Source organism: Ciconia boyciana, chromosome 5, assembly GCF_034638445.1.
Source record: "Ciconia boyciana chromosome 5, ASM3463844v1, whole genome shotgun sequence".
NCBI classification, from domain to species: Eukaryota; Metazoa; Chordata; class Aves; order Ciconiiformes; family Ciconiidae; genus Ciconia; species Ciconia boyciana.
Window position 1 is genome coordinate 47,967,641 of NC_132938.1, and position 19,560 is coordinate 47,987,200.

At 37.3% G+C, this 19,560-nt stretch overlaps 1 protein-coding gene across 2 annotated transcripts in view; it reads right to left on the reverse strand.

The window, feature by feature from the left end:
- GLRB (glycine receptor beta) overlaps positions 1–19,560 on the reverse strand; it is a 52,163-nt gene that overhangs the window by 15,635 nt on the left and 16,968 nt on the right. For both annotated transcript variants that reach the window (XM_072861784.1, XM_072861783.1), the window contains exons 5-7: positions 13,030–13,259; positions 10,026–10,108; positions 7,194–7,334 (exon numbers count right to left, since the gene is read on the reverse strand). In XM_072861784.1, the coding sequence (XP_072717885.1) occupies positions 7,194–7,334; positions 10,026–10,108; positions 13,030–13,259 (454 nt within the window). The remainder of the gene's footprint in view (positions 1–7,193; positions 7,335–10,025; positions 10,109–13,029; positions 13,260–19,560) is intronic.

A 19,560-nucleotide genomic window follows, 5' to 3' on the forward strand; every position in this document is an offset into this window, starting at 1 on the left:
CTCTAGTACCAGTTGTAAGTTGCACCTCTGGCAGCAGCTGCACTAGGTACCTACCTAACACAGTCCAAAGCCCAGGGCTCAGACTGAGTGAGGAGAATTAACAAATAAACTGCAAGGTTACTTATTTAAAAAAAAATAAAATAGGGACAGAGCTCCTTCCTGTACATTTGCAAAGTAAAGGGAAAGTTGGCCTTTCTAGGAATACCTCTGCATTTTTGCCCCTAGTGTGGCATCCCTCTTGATGGCAAAGTTTAGTTTATCAGCAAGGTTAGTCAGCTCCCAGCCTAAAGCATGATTGTACAGAGCTACTATTTTAAAAATACTGCCTCAGGTTACATGTGGATAATATCAAAAGTGCGAATCCAGCAAAGCACTTCAGCACGTGCTGCCAGATAAATAAATCTCCCTTTTTTGAATCCATCAGACTTACTGGCCTCAGCACTATCTCCTGGCAGTGAATTCTACAGGTTAATTATATGCTGTATAAAACAGCATTTGCTGGTTTATATTACTGCTTTAAAAATGTCTGGCTTCATCTCACTAACGTTATTGAAAAAAGGTAATATTCTGTCTTCCTTTCCTTATAATTTGGTACCTCCAATATATTCTCTTCTCTCATTAAACTTCATAAACTAAAAGACATACTCTTGCCAATCCTTCTTCATACTACAGTTCTAACATATATCTTTATGTCTTCCTCCGAGACCCTACCTTTTCTTACAATTTTGTAAAATGAAATTACTAGAATTATGACAGATCTGCAGACAGGAGTGACAGGGCGGAGGCATGCCTGGCCTCAGATCCAGCTGTCCCTTGCATGTGTGGAATATATCATCACTACTCCAAGCCTTCAGTCACCCCGTCGTACCCCCACTTGCACTCTGGACTAATGTTCCATGCTGTCAGGCCGCTGGGTGTGGACAGAAGTCCGATGTCCCTCAGATCCCTACAGCTCCAGGAAAGATCCTGCTCCCTTTGGGCATCACATGGCAGTGAAGGAAAGAAAGGAATTTTTTGAACAGATGCTGGCACACTGTCCACCTGTAAAGAACTGGAGAGTCCTCGGTTGGGCTCATTAAAAGGTGAAACAGCAGCATTTAATTAGAAAGAAGCATTCAGTGATATCAGCCTTTACATCACTTAGCCACAGCTGTCCAGGTACCAGTCCTTTGTGGACTTCCCTACCACCATATGATCTAAATGGGTGAAATGTTACAGGGCTTGCAACTTATTTAGTTCCTACATGGACAAAGGCTTTTTCTTCAAACAAATGTACATCCTTCTCCCGGAACATTAATCAATCTACAAAAACATATTCTGCTTACTGGTTTGCAAAGTATCTTGTATCCCTAAATCACCTGGAAACTTCTGAGATGCCTAGCCATGGGGAGCAGTAGCCCACTATACTTAGTTCTAAGGATGACTGTATTAAGATACTCTTAAGTAAATCTGAAGTAGCTTCTCATCTGATGAGATCTGTATCTAGCCATTGACAGTGTAGTGGCCATTGGTAACACTTTTTTGGGATTAGATATCATTCACTTGTCACAGAAATGTTAATCTTGTTAGATTTCAAGGTCAACTATCTTCAAGGATGTAGCTAGAAGTGTTAGTTTGTCGCCCGCTTGCAAACTGGAGAAACATAAAATAACATACTGATTCATGACTAAAGGATGGTCAGATTTAGTGGTTTTTGCTTCTCTGGGGAGTCAGGAAAAGTCACATAAGCAGGCCTATGGTTAGTATCTTTGAAAATGCATTATTTCAGCAATGCTAATACATAAAAGGAGCCAATAAACACTTATAATAAATGAAAACAGATAAACAATAAATAAGCATGCATGTTCAGTCACAAAGACATCCATGTTACATAAATCAGCACTATACCTCTAATATATAATTAGTTATCAATTAATCTAAAATATAATTAATAATGATAATAATAATAGCTGTCTGGCCAGCTATTTGAAGTGCAGGATTATAAAAGTAGAAATACAGCTCACGTTTTGATCATACTGGAGCTCACTACATGAAAAATATTTCCAGTTCTTGTTTCTATCTTTTTAATTTAAGGCAGGCTACATTTTCCCCACACTTTTATTTCTTAAAATGTCTTATGTTTCACATTATGGAATGCATCCTTGCTACTTTTCAAGGTAAAGATCGTATTTGTTACTTGCTATCAAACAGATATACATTGTGACTCCTCCCCAAGTAACTATTAATATTTTTAAAGGTCAAGAAAAATAAAACTGATTTGTATTCTGAAACAGAGCCGTACAAAAAAGATACAATAAATATAATTAAATAGTGTTTTTGTTACATTTAATTAGAGCAAGGTAGCCAACACTGACTCAGAAGCCAAAAGCAGCACTCCAGTCATGGTTCTCCAGATTTTTTACAGCTCTTAGTTTATTCTGCGCATCATATCACTGGAGGAGGAAAAGGCATGGTAGATGACCTGAGACGGGAGCAGTGGGGCTCAGGCCAGGGGGTATGCAGACACTGTTCCACCTAACAAACTCAGCAGGCACCCTTCCTCTCCAGCTGGCTCTTAACACAGGGATTTCAGCTACCCACTACTGCAAGACGCTACTGATAGCAGGCACGGACTGGTAAGGTGACGTGGCACGTCCTGGCTCCAAGGGTCTTCAGCACTTATGGACACACGTGAGGCTGCACAGGTCTCATGTCCTGTGGGCGTGTGGAGGTTCAAGTGGGGGTGAGAGGTTCCTGAGGAAGGCAGGGGGCTGGTGGGATTCTGCAACTGCACCCCTGCGGTCTTGCAAACAGGTGTGCTGAACCTCCTGGGACACGGAAAAGATTTGGAAAATAAGGGGTATGGACTTGTGGAGGAGTGCCAGGGAAAAGGGGAGCATGAGGAGGCCAGAGCATGGGGAAGGAGAGGTCACGGCATGGGGATGGGAATCCCAACAGGAGAAGTGTCAGGATGCAAGAGCCTGGCTCTGCATTTCATTGAGCTCTTGGGGTCAGCAGGTTTGGCCACCCCAGAGCTGGAGTCCCATGTACAATCCAATTAGTCAAGATAATACTGTTTTGATTAACTCTGTGTCCTACTATCTCATAATAAATGAAGGGCCTGCCTACTGCGTTGCGCTGAGCAGCATGAAAGCACGAGCCTGAAGTACTCTCACGAACTGAGACTCTAATGAAATAAAACCAATCAGGTAACAAGGATGCTAATTCTCTTCCAGACATCATTCTGTTTCTATTACTCCTTAGAGAAACTGCTCCAAGAGGTAGCTATTTAAAGCCTCACTCATCTTCCTGCTTTCTTACTGATTATTCAGAAGTTCAAATTCCTATAAAGTGCATATTGCCACAGTGTCTGCAGCATCACCCGTACACGGATAAGATGTCTGGGTTGGGAGAAGCAGGGACAGTGTGCTCATCACATCAGTGCTGGAACGATTATCAAGCGAAGTCTCAATGTGAAGGTGGATTTTACAGGACTAGGAATGAGGAGGTTTCAGTGAAAATGATGAGCAGTTAATGGAAGCGAAGTTGCTTTCAGTGTCCAGTGTCATGTTGTCAAAGCAACTGAGAATGGCTCAATGGCATTAAAGTGGATTGTGATGGCACGTGTAAATGCAGGTTACCCAGTGGGACTCTTGCAGCACTTGCATCAGGATTGATCCAAAATGACAGCCAGGATAGAACAACAATTAGCAGTGTAGGTGCATAAACACCCATCATGTAAAATCCAACTTGTCTTCTTAAAGTGAAGATTACTTCTACACAAGTGTAATAACCTTTAAAGAAATAAACGCATTAATGTTTTATGTGCTTTGCAGGTCAGCTTCTTCAGATCTGTATCTTCTAGGCCTTTTTCTATTTAAGTTAAGAGCAAAAGTTCAATGATTTGATTTTCTTTATAAAGGCAAAGAGTTCAATTCGGAAAAAAAATGCTGAAAACACAGAACTATATAACCACCAAGTGTGGTCAGGCATGTGGTACTCTCTGTGCTCTATAAGGCACCCGCCGTCTTTTCACAGCACATCAGTAACAGGCAGTTAAAGTGACTCTCATCTCGATGCTGGCTTCAAGATGCAGTCCAGATAAAACCAATGGGGTCTAGCCGTCATACTAGCTTAAGCTTATCTGAAAATCCTACTTAGCATTAATTTGTGCAAAAGATGGAATTAAGAAATATTAGTGTAGAAAGTTTAGAATGGAAAGAGGTGATCTGAATGTGACTCTAAGCAGAGATTCCCCCAGTACTGAAAGCTGGTACAGGTGACTTCTAAAATTGGTACAGACATTTAAAAAGGGACTCTAAAAACACTGTAAATTTTGAAAACAAGGAATACTGCCTCAGATCTTTTAAAATGAGGATCTAAATCACCCAAACATTTAAGATATCTGTTAAGATGAATTCAGTAAATAATAAAGCTGCAGATACTAGAGGTTTTGCTGGAGATAACAGATGGATCAGGAAGTCCGATAACCAGAAAACAAATGTGTTCATATTTTCACTCAATTAGTAGAGCTCGCATTTTTATGTTAATATTAACACAATAGCATTGTAAAAACAACTTCATAAACTATTCTATCACAAGGAAAAGGCATTCCTATGCTATATACAGCAATTTCAAAATTCAGATCAGTCTATATCTATAAATAAAGTTGGTGCAAAGCTGATTGAGAAGATAGAAACTGTCAAAAATATATGTATTTATCTTCTGTATTTTATCAATTAAGTGCCGTAGAATGGTAAATCATCTTAAAAGTGCTGCTTGGGCATACAATAACCAAAGCAACAAAATAATAAAACATTAAGGAAAAATTTCCTTATGTGGAAGACACTACATGGTATTTCATAGTTCATTCTATCCTCTTCAGTGATCTGTTGTCTGACAAATTTCCCATCTATAATTTCTGAATAGTTTCCAGATACTTTTAGGTTTTATTTTCAAATGAGGGATGACCTTCAAAATCATTATTTGTTTGCTTTATGCCAGAAATGCATTCTGTATGGCTTTGTATCAACTTTCATCGGGCAGACAATAGTATCTATTGCCCTCACAATTCAGCTCACGAGGACCTATTTGGATCTGTCATACTTTTGATAAACAAAGAATAGGCAATTTGCAAATTTAAATATTCAATTTATTGCCACAAACAGTCACCCCAAATTTGTTGACCCTCTTTCTACTTAGGTAGGTATGATAAAACACCAATTGATGTAAATAGGCAGTAAAGATTAAGTTCTTTGCAATTGGCAAGAATCTCCTACATAAGCCATAATTTTGAAAATTCACTTGTACATGCAACACTGCCTCTTGATTACCTGACAAAATCCTTAACTGAATTAATTTTAACTATGTGTGCAAAATCTGCTTTTTTAAATACCTTCAATATAAGAATTTTAAGTAAATCAAAAAACTATTGATTACTGAAAACAACCTTTAAAAATACATCAGAGTACTAAAATATTCCATTCATATTAATGAAGTATTAATTCCAGTCTTGATTATGAGATTAACATGGATGTTCTCAATTTTCAAACAAAAAGGATTTGCAATAAAAGAATTATTAAAACTTTTAAAAATTTCATGCTGTCACTCCGCCCACTCTGACAGTTCTCTAATGTTCTTTCTTTAATGTTCAAATCACATACACACGCACAAAATGTGACCATTTTTCTGAGCACTTTGCACAGTGTCATTTCAACTTGTGGTCACAAGTTGCTGAAACTTGAGAGAACACTACTGATTTTGTTTCCTGTTTAATGGTAAAGTGTACGATTCTTAGATCTTTCTTTAAGGTTCCTGAAAATACCTAAAAAATCTAAAGATTTTTTAGATGTTTAATTTTAGGGCAAAACTCAAAATGATCATGATAACTTCAATAACAAGATAGCAATCTTGAGTAAGTATTTCCTTTCTCAAATAGAATGTAAGTCTTCCAAGTTTCCCATTTGTATTAATTTTATTTGGGAATTGCAAGATCCATCCCTTTAATTTTTCACTACTTTATAGCCTATTTTTTCAGTAAATTCATTGTTTAATTAAGAATAAATTATTTTTTTCACTGCTAAATAAACTTCTACCCTATCCAGACTTAGATTTGAATGTAATAACTGCCAGTTGGTTGTGCTTTCACAAATGCAGAATTTTCCTGAGCGGAGCTAATTTCATCTTATTTACAAATCGTAAATCACCTGAGATACTGAATTACGTAGTTAAGCTAAGAACTCACTCATTTTGCAGTTAAAAAACAAATCTCATTTCAATTTTCACTACTTTTTTCAGGTTAAATTAAATTCCTTAGCTCTGAGATCTACTAAGGTTACTTGAGATCTCTTCAGACTTGGGATCTAGCTCAGGAGCAACTGCAAGTAACAGACCCTTGACTTCAGCTGAATAATCAATGAGAAACTTGCAGAGGATCCTTGGAGGCTGCAGCGCCACAGCCATCCTCATTGAATTTTAATGGGAGATTTACTCATATGATGCAAGAGCACTGACTAAAATACGCCCTGCTGACTTCTGTTGCTGTCGAAAGTCTTGCAGTTGCCACAGTATGTGAGTAGTTTGGATATAATTATAGGCAGGAATCAATCAAGGTAGAAAAGATACATCATTAGAAGCCAGAGTACAGAAACCATTGGATAAATTTGTGCGCACACTCAGAAAATAATCATAGGATTGAAAAAATACAGGGCTGAGGATTGTGAGCACCTTTCTGTAATGACAGACTTTCCAGAACACTTAGAGAAAGGAAGAACCTGCAGGGCAAAGCATTTGAAGTTACGCTCTAATACTAGCCACTTCTGGAACAAAAGTTGAACCAGAAAACCAAAATTATCCTACTTTGCTGCAACTGGCATAATTCTACGTGAACATCCTACCAGAAAAGATAGGCATTTACAAGCATAAAAAGGTATTAGGACTATAGAAACAAAATGGTGATAGTAAGATCAGAAGACTTGTAAGCAAACCCAAGAAAAATATTTAATCTCATCTTCAACCTAGATGTTTCTATATTTGAATTAGTTTGCAGTAATTATATGTCATAGTTACTATTATACGAACTACTGGTTTGTTAAAAGTAATCTATTTTCTCCTATAAAATGTAAGACATGAACTGGAGTATTAAACATTAACCTTAAACAGTAATTGAAGGAAGCTTAAAGTTTTTTACCAAGAAAATCACTTATATTACCTACCTGTGCCTTTATAATACTTGGTACAGTTACCATATTCAATATCTTCCTTTTTAATATCAAACTGAGGCAGAGCAATTTTCTCTAGCTGTACAGGATCTCCAGACTGCCAGATGAACCGTAAGTCATCAGTCGTGTAACCAACTACAAGAACAAAATAATCATAATCATTTAAAGAACCATCTCAACCAGAGTAAACTCTGCAAGAAAATCTAGCATATATGTGTTGTATTTCTTTCACTCTTTTTCTTTCTATTTCCTGTTCAAATAATTAAATAAAAAACCAAAATAATCCACAACTCAATTTTTATGTAGGCCTAAATTAGGACTTGGAGGGTGGAACATTACATTATCAGCAATATTACACTGATAAAGAGGTGTTTGTTACAGTGCTTACTAAACAAAGAAAGCAAAGCTGTATTCTCCACAGCTTTGAAACCTCCATATTCCTTCACACTCTACTTCAGCAAAGCATGAAAAATATACTGAACTTAACAGCACTCACAAGTCATAGCAACTTCAAAAGACTTCAACAACTCAATTACTGTGATGAATCTTGGCTTTTGTGTAAAACAACCTTTCCGCTTAGTTGTTCAGTTTAAAGGCCCTGACTCATGAAAGCATTGACATTCAGGAAATACTTGACCAGGAATTTAAGTAGATGTGTAGTCCTACTGAAATCAGTTCAGTGCCTTCATGATCTCCTGAGTACGGGCAGACTTCAGTATACATCTGAGCGTCTACATCATGATATATACAACACCACCAAGTCAGAAGCAGTGGAAGTTAGGTTCACAATATTCAAGCATAAAGCAATATTAATTTAATATGCAGTCATCATCATGAATTTACATGCCATTTTTCTGCTACTTTTTGTTTATTAAGGATTAAGTTAATTCAAACAGAGATAAAATGTGTTAAATGGGAACAGAGATGGGGAAACGTAAAAAAGATGGAGTTGGAATGCAGCGTTTTGCAATTCGAAGCCTCTGAAAAATCTTTAAAGAACTGTTCTTTTTCTGGAGGCATTAGACAGATTTTTTTTATATCTTTGAAAAACAGCTGTGATTAAAAAGGTAAACTGTTCATAAGCTAACCTCCCTAAGATTCACAGCAACTTAATAAAAATCACAATGTCTCAAAGCTCCATGAGGGAAGATAATATAAAAAAAATATTAGTTGTTGTAATGCTTCATTCATAAAATCAGTCTCATCCCCTTACAACATACAGGAGATCACAAAACTGCCCAGATCCTTTATGATAACAATTACTGGACAGTGAAAATTTTGTCTACAGGGAATGTGTAGAACTGGGGATCATAACTGCAGATACGGGGACAGCTTAGTAAAAACTGGTGGCCTTTTTTGTTTTGGAAATCTAGCAACTAGAAATAAAATACTGATTTGAAAATAACTTAAGTAGGAAAAAAACTGCCAATGGCTAACAGGCAAAGCAAGCCCACTGTTGGAACTGGAGGGACAGACTGGAGGTCATGGGTACCATTCTTACTTTTGACAATTGAATTAAAAGGTAGAAGAAAGTTTAGTGCACACTGTCTTTCCAAAGGAGCAATTTCCTCCTGAATTTGAATATATCAACTTAGCATGGAGATAGACAATAACGTTGTTTAAATAAAGTTATTGAGATTTTTTTTATGAGTAGTTCTTCCTTGAATAACTATACCTTGCAATGCTTGTAAAGCAACCCAGACTGAGAAAGCTTGAGCAAACTTCCATTGATATGACTGTCTAATTCCAGTTCAACCCCAAACTGATTTGGGTTTACCATAAGAGTTTACTTCAGCTAATGTATATACATATTACTGATGGGCAAAACTACTACGGACAGACTACAATTCTAAAGGTAAATGCTGTCGATGAAAAACTAAATTGTAAAGCTCTAATATCATCCTTGTCCCCACTGGGGTGCTCTGCTCAGCTTGGACTAACCTTGCTCTTTCTTTGCTTTTGTCTTCCCTTCCCTAACCCCACCTTCCCCACCAGACCTGGTGGAGTAACAACTGAACAACCTTTTTGTATTATAGCAGGAACGGGCTGGAGCAAACCACCTTGTTTCTCTCTGCTTCACACCTGTTGTTACTCTGCAAAACAGATTGCCATGAAAGGGGGATCACCAAGGGTTGGAGTATTGGGAAAAGGCTGTACTGGAGTAGACACCCTTGTACCTGGGGAGCGGGAAAGAAGATGGGTTCAGAAATATTTTGGCTGCAACTTCCAGCATGGCATGAAGCTCTTCAGAGACGAGACCTGGCTGCCCCTTCATAAGATCAAATCACCTAGAGACCAGGGAAGGATTGGGAAGGGAGAGATGCCTGACTACATCCACAACACTTATTGAAACCACTTTCAAAAGGTTTCATGCTAAATGCTCTCAATGTATTGGCATCAAATACTTTTCCTTCAGTACTGTATCAAAAGAGCTTCAAACAATACCATGCATCATCAATGCAAGGGGATGAATTGGACCCCAACAACCCACAAAGCAGCAAAGGTTGTGGAAGTTAAAACTACCTGGGGAAACCATGGATTCTTTTTTCCAATTATATGTATTTCCATTTTACTAAGTTTACTGTGAATGTTTTTATAAAACCCACCAGTTGTCATTATGTTTGATAGCAAAAGCTAAAAACAGAGTGCATGGTGCCATAACCGTAAGAAACATTTTTGATATGTATATTGGTAGGAATCAGTGAATATGAATTTCGAGATTCATTAAAAATGTTGACATGAACAATACAGAATTGATAATTTTTTGTTTGATTCTCAGGCATGCCTAGAAGGCAACTGTTTTTATGCACAGACTCATTTACATACAACTTTCCAATTGCATCTTGCAGCGCTGTGTATCCATAGGAAACAAGGTCAAGTCCAAAGGGCATGACAGAGTAATAGACAATCTGAAAAACAGAAATGAAATTTAAAACCAGTGTGAGCTGCCATGTAAGCAGTAGACTGCAATAAGAAAAAATATCATAGGTATTTGATTTTCAGCTTCTAAAATAGCAGAAATAATTAATTAAAGTTATAAGTAGCAGTTTGAAATTGAGCTATCTCTAGTAGTCCGAAAATAAAATTTTATAGAGAGTTTTAAACATATAGTAGTTCACAAATTAGAGACCTAATACATGACAAAATACATATAGGTCATAAGAATAACCAAACTAAAGGTCCATACAGAACAGAGTCCTGTCTCCAGCAGTGGCCAATGGCAGACTCCTGAAGAAGAATATGAGACTACAGCAATCAGGAAATATTTCGCCAGATACCCAGCAGCCTCCCGAAAGTTGCACCTCAAGGACTTCCTAAACCAGAAGTGATGCTTCAGTATTTAAGGGACCTCAACATATTTTTTTTCCCTCCAAGAAGCTTCTTTGCTTCCAGTTGCTTTCTGGAATTCGTGTAAACTTTAAACATCCACAGCATCCTGCAGCAAGAAATGCCACAGCTAAGCTGCACACACTCTAATAATCTCATTTTATCTATCTTGAGCCTGCCTCATAGTTCTTTTACTGGAAAAGAAGGTGAAAAATCAATGTCCATCCATTCTCTCTGTGCCATTCATGATTTAGAGACCTCTATGCCACCACCTCAATTATCTTGTTTTTTCCAGTGTGAAAATTTCTGTCTTGCTTAGCTGTTCATTATAAAGGATGCTGTTCCATACCTTTACCATCCTTGCCTCCCTTCTTGCAGTGGGAAGACCAGAACTGCACCTTGTATTCAAGGTGCAAGAATAGCGTGAATTTATACAGTGGCATGATGTTCTCATTCATCCCTAATACTTCCTAGAATTCAATTCACTTTCTCAACCAGTATTGAGCTGTTAGATGACATTTTCAGAGAACCAGCCATTATTACCCAAAGGTCGTTTTCCTAGCTGGTAATAACCACCTCAAAACCAATCAATTTTTATGTAAAGTTAAAATAATTTTTTCCCACGTGCATAATTTTCAGTTATTTACATTGAATTTCATCTCATACTTTGTTGCCTAGTCATTATATTAATTTGTAATTCTCACTGTTGTCTCTTATCTTTACTATCCTTGGTATTTTGGCATCATCAAAAGCACCTGCCAATTTACAGTTTTCCAGATGATTTATGTTGAACAGCACAGAACCCAGAAGAGGTTTTTCTGTGGGACTCTACTGCTTACTTCCCCTCATGTGAGCGCTAGCTGTTTATTCCTACATTCAGTTTCCTAATTCTTAACTATTTATGCAGGCAAGAGCTTTCTCTCACATGCATTTTGATAACTTGAGATTCTGTCATTAATATGTGACAATATCTCTGTAAATAAAAATACAAGGCATAGCAATGATATTTTAAAAAATGAAAATCTTAGTAGCATGTCACCAAACCACAGTGCCTCAAAAAATTAATCTTACCTGCATATGTATCATTTATGAACAGACCATATTATTAAAATCAACAGAATATTTTTAGAGGATGACATTAATTTCAAACTTGATTGAATTTGGTTTTGTTATTTGGAATTTTTCAGAGAAGAATTTTTCCATCAGAAACACTTCTATTAGTATTCACTCAATATTCACTGTTCACTAACCTAACCTATTGATTGAAACAAGCTCATTTATGAATAGCTGCAACCTCGAAAAATATTTTTAAAAAGTTTCAATGTTTCGTTTAACATTTGTTATTTCAAACGGGAAATTTCTTTTATAGCTGAAAGTGATTTTCTATTTTGAAATATTAATTTCTACAGACTTCAAAACCTGCTACATAAACAACTGAAATCAGAACCAGGACCTTCAGAGTGAGCCCAATGAAATGCTTTGATTGCCCAATGTATTTTGTTTTCTGATTACTGTTGGAAAAGTCTTGAGATTGAGTTTTCTCATCCTGATTTGGAATGGGCAAAAAAGAACGCAGACTCTCCTATCTTCTTTCTTTTTTCTAGCCACTTCTACTCCAGGAAGAAACAGCTCATATGACCATAATTTCAGAAGTGGTTCCCTCTTAACAGTAAAGCTGCAGTATATTCAGTAACCATTTTTTCCTCTATCTGGGCAATATATTCCAGTTCACACCAGGAGAAAATTTACTCACTGTTAGGAAACTGAGCCTAATCTCTACAAATCATTGCGTCTATAAACTCTCCAGATCTGTAATTCACTATGAGATCCTTTTTAATCAACCAATTTGCTATTTTCAGTGGATGATTATTTTTACGGTATGGTGTATACTTTTGATAAGCCAAGTCAAACCACAAAAAAGTATGCATTAATTGCAATGAAATTAAACAATATTTTTGGGTCTTCTGAAAAAATCTATATTCAGTATGGCACAGAACTTAATCAGGATTATGTCCCAGTACTTTTACAAATCATGTATATTCACAAATTTTGTAATTTCTGCTTTTCCCTATATCATTAGCAAGTAATCATCATTTTCGTTAGTTGATGTAGAAATTCAAGTGGTGTGCAAATTATATGGTTTTGCTGAAGGCTTTACTTCAGATATCTTATCCATTTCATTATGCTTCCAGGAATCCAAGCAATTATCACAAGGGTTTAAATTTTGTTTCCAATAATACTAGTCTACTTAATGTGTTAGCTTAACATGACATACAAATGTACATACACTTCAAATTTCCAGTACTTGCTGTGCTATCAACTGATGTGCTTTAAAACATCTTCATCCGATTTCTTTACACACATTTATTGTAGTATTGTTTACAAACTGACATATAAATTTAAATATTAGTCATAAACTGTATTACATTACTAAGTCTAGCACAGAATATGTATCTCATATCAAGTAATTTTAAAAAAGAGTAGAAATATATCAATAAAATACCTCATGCTGACTAGGACATCTCCATCACGAAATATAAAAAGAAGGATATTTTCTTGTGTGACATCATGGAAGTTAGCATTTTTTTCATTTGCAAAGAATAAGTCCGGCTTCCAAAGACATTTAAACATTGTTGGGTCCACTGTCAGCGTATCTGAACCTCTCCAGTCATTGGGCAGTTTGAGTCTGGGGTCATTCCACTTCTGCCTTAGAAAGATATTGACTCTATAATCCTGATGGGAAGAATACATAAATATTACATGAGCCAAAAGCCTAGCCAAAAACCCACGGAGAAAGAAAACCATTCTATCAGACTGAAGACAAAAGCAATTTATGCCCTCATTTTTCTATCACAAAGATAGTAATGACTATTCAAATGACATTGATAAGTGTTAAGTTTACTACAAATTGGTAGACGATGTCTCAGTCATGTTTTGAATACGGTAGCTTTTTTTTTAAAAAGGGCGAAATTCCCCCAGGATCATTTTTCTGTCTCCTAGATATTAGTCCTCTGTTACCTAGGCATAGAGAAAAGCATGCAGCAGGACAGAGGGAGGCCATAGCTTGACTACACTAAATTGCTGCAGGCAGCAGGCACGATATCACTTCTATCAGGATATCCTGTGAGTGTAAATTCCAGCTTATTCTCCATTTGGTTAAGTGGCACACTGAGGGCAAAATACCACACTATAAAAAGAGAAAACAGACCAGGTAGATAATAGTTCTTATACTACACATCCCGAATACAGCCTCAGACCTTGTAACAGTGATTTGGGACTATTTTGGTAACTGAGGAAAACTGATGACAGCTTGCAACACAAGTACTGAGGTAGCATGTATGAAAGCAGAAACAGAGTAGGTCTCAAAGAGACAAAATCAAGACTTTACATAGAGGAAACTTCCCTCTGAATTCAGCAGGACTCTTGCTCAAGGATGGACAGTAGTAGAGCCATGCTCAATGGGAACCTAATTTTGCCTTTGGGAATTGGAGTAGCATGTGTCTCAGGGCAAAATGATACCCACACGCGTTCTGTCCTGAGTGAAAGCTATTTGCATCCAAAGGAAGAATCTGACCCAGTATGTCAGTTATGATTTTTCAGTCTTACCTCTAAGTCTTTTTGCTTTTTACATTTACATTTAAGCCAGTGCCTCTTTTTTATGTATATGTAAACTAGGCAGATCACGTACAGAAAAAGAATAAAGGTATTGTTGAAATAAAGTAAAAAAAACCCCCAAATAAACCAAAATTCTATATGTAAAATAACTTCTACCTCCAGTCTTCCTAGTTGTCTCCTATGGTGTGTTTTGTTTTTTCATAATCGTTTATTAGGTACAAAGCATCCTGAGATAAGCGCTGTGTCTTTTAGAGCAGTGAAAACACTGCTACTGCTTGACAATTGTAGCAAAATGCTAGAAACCTGTGAGTGAAGGTTCTCAACATATTTTTGGTTTGTCAATGTATTCTGCATAACAAACTAATTTTATAAAGTTGTTTATTTTACACACTAATGCCTTCTTACACATTTTTCTGTTGATACAATGTAAGTTCTCTTCTGTTGTACTTACATGTAAGTAAATGTACTTACATGTACGTACTTACATGTACCTGCATGCACATGTACTCACTTACAGTACATGTACTTACATGTACATGTACGTACTTACATGCACATGTACTTACATGTAAGTACTTACATGGAAATGTATACATTTACAGTCCAAAGCAAGTGCCATGTTGAGACAGTCATGCTAACTCCAACAGGAAGGAGTTCACTTGGCTAAGACCTCATGCAGAATAATTTACCCTGTTGATCTACCCTGTTAACTGGAGTACGGTGCCCACTATCCCATGTCCAGTCCACCAGTAAGATCAGCCCAGGTATTTCTTTATTACACTATACTGTGTAATATTTTTCCTTACTGCATTGTAAGGAAAAGCAAAGCATCAAAACTAAGTAGAAAGAACTGAGGCAATATTTATTAATATGATTAGTTCTGAGAGATATGTTACTTGTTGGCAGTCCATTTTTGAAAAAATATATGTATTCCAACTTATTTATACAAAGACCTATATTATCTTGTCAAAGTAAAGAAGTATAAAATAATAGTTGATATGAAGTGAGTTTGTACTGGAAGGCTCTCATAGAGAAGCTTCAGAACAGGAGGGAATTCAGGTCACTATCTCAGAAAGCATCTTTTCAATTATATATATATAATTGAAAATTCACTTTACTTGCTTCTTGCTGAAGTTCCTATTCCATATGCACTTCTTGTCTCAGTGAAAACAATTACTTTAAACCATGTGAGATAAATACTGCATATTGTTCATGCTCACAAGCATTACACTATTCATTACACCACAATTAACTTCCCCATAAACAAATGCATTACCCTAATTTTAGCAAAATAAAATGCCTTCTCAAAGCCATAGGCAAATGATAAGCAGTGACCAACACTTGCCTTCAGCTTACCCATTCAGAAGAAGAAGATGTTTACATCACTGAAAAGCAGAATGCACTGGCAAAATAACAATTGGAAGTAAGATCAGGTGGATGCTATTTTATTTCCTTCCTTGCTCCATTACAAATTAACATAAATGTGATTTGAACATAAGAACTTGATTCTGTTCCCATTTAAGTCAATGGAAGAAAAATCCCATTAACCTAAATTAGGTACGTTCAGACCTATCAAAATGACTAGAAACTTGTGACAGGGTGTACTTGGAGAGGAAGGCCACCAACACACTTGAGGCAATATAGAAAATGTAGAAGGAAGCAAAGAGATGTCAGGATACAAAACTGTGGCTAGCCAGACAACGATGTGCAGAAGGGCTTCTTTTTAGAAGAATATGAACTATTACAGCATCTGGCAGCAGTATACACTCTGATCTGGTACAAATCTATTTTGAAAGAAGTCTGCAATCAGTCCTCTCAAATTTGGGCAATGAATTTTAAGATTCAGTATGTGTGCTACAATTAGGTTCAATAGGGGCTGAAGAAGTGGTCTGCATGAAGCACACAGTCTTCCTCCTATATATTTTACAAACATTCTTTGAATATTGCAGAATGATGGGAATTTTATAATAAAGGAGAGTCAAACAGCAATTAAAAAGCCTGAAACTAGCAGGGGATGGAAGAGATATTCATCAGCATTAGAGCTAGGAGGACCTGGTAGGCAAAAAGAATCACAGAAGTATTCTACAGGGCTTTGTCTTCCCATGAAACTCCAACAGAAGGCAAGCTGTTTTCAGGGGGGTTGAAAGGGGAGGCATTCTAGGAAATATTTCAAATGCAACCTATTAAACAGCAGGCATGTGGCCAGAAAAACTCCTCAGGCCAGAAACCAGGCATAGCCAAGACATCTCCTTCTGCAAACTGGAGCACACAGAAGATCATGAAAGGCTTTTTCTACATGAACTGCACTCATACAAAGAAAGGAAGCACAATAGCACTGTCTGTTAATAAAGTAGAAAAAGGCATTTTTAAGATTAAAATAAGGAAATGGAATTTTCCTTTATATACATAAATATTAAAAAGACCTTTCTGCAAGGTTTTAAAGTAAAGGAGAAGGAGGAAGTGGTGTTTTGCCATTTGAGTCAGTGAAGAAAGGTTACACTGCAAGTACAAACCTTGAATATAGATTCTGTAGACAGAGGGTCAGATCATCAGCACAGCTAAAATATTATAGCCCTATGGGTATCTATACCAGAAAGGATCTATCATAGGAATCCTTGACTGGTCATCCAGTCTATAAAAGTTTCTAAATGTGACATAATCGCCATATTATTCCACAAATCTGCAGCTGAAAAAACCATCTGCAAAATCAGAAGCAGAGTTAGCATGGGGATCCTAGACAAGTAGTCTAATGAGCTAGAAAGAAACAAGTTACGGGACTCAAGATAAAGGGACCTTACTGGAGCACAGCAGCTCTGGTATAAGCTCTTCTCCATTTTAGCTGTACAAATTCTTATTCGCTCTGTAGTTAACTAATTTTTTGTTTAGTTTTTCCAGGTAACTTGTTTGATACACATGTGAAAACGTCGCAATTCTCTTGAGCGTTCAACAACACAACATGGACACCACCCTTTCTAGACACAGACCAAACATTTGACCTTCAGTTTCTTCACAAGGGCTTGATTAAGGCAATACAGGCTTCTGGGCATAGGATCCACACTATGGATCCTATCTTGCTTCATACCAATATTACTTCAAACCTGTCAATGCTTTTCTATGAAGAAATTCCCTTCTCTTTTAAACGTAGGTAGACTCTACCTCAGTGGGAGGTAATCTCTACTCATTTTTGTTGAGGATGAGCCAACTGCATAGCTAAGAATGCAATTGTCATGGGACCAGAAGGACAGCAAGCAAAAAATAATTGAAAATTATTTTGTGGGCTTCCTGAAATATGTGAGGAACCATCAGAACCAGCCACCATGATGTCAAGGCGATGGACACTGTGGGAGCCTATTGACTAGTTAGAAGTTCCAGCCATTAAGCCCAGAGTTGGCTATTTCAGAGAGGGGTCTAAAAGGGGGATACAGGACATCTTGTTGAAGATATTTCCTTCTGCATCTCTTTTAACATCCTTCTGAACAAAAGGAGATCAGCAGGCCGAATGGCCTTCCTCACTGGCACTCTACACATTTGTTTGTTGAGCCTTCTACCACCACCTCACTTCCATGGTTATTTTTCCCCACCCTTCCATCACCCAAAAAAAGGAATTGTCCCTTTAGCATGGATAAAACAGGATGCTTTACCCCCACATAGATTTTGCGAAAATTTATGAATTCAGCTATTACAGCCAGAAGTAGCTACAGAGCCAAGAATCATCACGATACTTCATCGACTGAAATACTTAGAAATATATTATTTCACAGATTTTGGTATCAGTAATGATATCACTCCAACCAGTTTAGTAGCTTCTGGAAACTTTAGAGACAGTCAAGAAATCAATATTCCTCACGATTCACACCAATGCCTGAGACAGTAGAGATGCAGACAGCCACTCTCTTCTCTAACACTGAGGAACCTTTTTCAGCCGTTCTGTTACTGCCTGCAAATGTCTCTCCTTCCTGAATGCAAGAGGCCGCTCTGGTCCTTCACAGAGTTGGTGCCTCAGCTCCAGGAAACACTTTTCCTGTGATTCTGGAGGTACAAGTTTTTTCCTAGTCTAAGGGACTTTCTTCTACTGTCTGGTGCGTTACCCAGACCACCTGAAGACAAGTACCAGGCTATCCGCAAAAAAGCAGTGGTTCCTGAATGTCCACAGGACCCAATGCCCACTGCGGCAGAAAAAGTTTCCCAAGTGATATATGGAAGAACAGATTGACCATTTCTTTTGTCAGTGCTTCCTGCGATACATTAAGGCAAGCAGGAAGTAATCCAAACTTCACATAAACATGCTTAGCTATCATGGTGATCGGCTGCATATAGAAATCTAAATAAAAGCATAAATTAAAGTAAGGATGGTGTCTGAAGTTCTGAAATATGGAGGAGAGCATGATTTATCTTACAGAACGTCCTAGTAAATTTGTGAGTGGCCATATCAGGAATTCACAGACAGGCATACATGCATTGCTGTAGAGAGCATACTTAATTTTGGGGGTGGGGGAAGCACACCCATTACATTACATGTTTTGGATCTGGGTGAATTGTAAAAAAGCCTCTGTAAAAGTCACTTTTTAAAGCATGCAATAAATTTCAGAAACATGAAAGGGCCATCTGGCCTAATATACCTGGCATCTTAGACACTTATCTCACTCCTACTTTCCTGCTCTTCCTCCCTGCCTCTCTTTAAACTTCAGTCCCCTTTTTGTTTTCAGGAAATAAATCTTGCAGTATCTTCGACATACTTACATTCTTTGTTTTAATATCACTTCCCACTAATGCTATTAGTTGACTTACTATCATTTGCAATCAAATCTAAATCTTTATTCACTCCTAGTTAAAGAAACAGAAATTTCTGGCCAAGCTGTTCAAAAGCTGTTTCAGCCATCATGTATGTTTAACTTTGAGCGGCTCTGCATTAAGGTCTTGTGTAAGCCGGTTCTGAATTTTAAGTGGGTACTTACTTCCACTGACAACAAAAAGTGTTTTATTACTTATTAGCCGTATTATGGTTTATTGCTTCTGTGCCATTATACTCATAATGGCACAGAACTGCTACTTACACACTACTGTTGTGACTAAGGCAGCAGTAGGAACGCTGCCTTAGTCACGGCTTTAAAAAGAGCAGCCTGGTTTTGGGAACTGCCTCAATGCTTTGGATGCGGCAGATCACCAAAGTTATTTCTAAATGGGATGCTCAAGGAGCGCCTCAGAACTCCCACACTGAGTGCATGCCCTGGCTGTGGCTTCCCATGTTCTGGCAAGACATAGTGTGCTTCCTTCTTTTTTACACAAAAGAAAACCCCGATCAGGTCAGAACACCTTCAGCAATGAAATGTCATTTTTTTGCAATATTTTTGACAGTATTTATTGGAAAGACCATTGCAAAAAAGATCTTCAAGTCCCAAAATATTTGGAATGGCTTTGC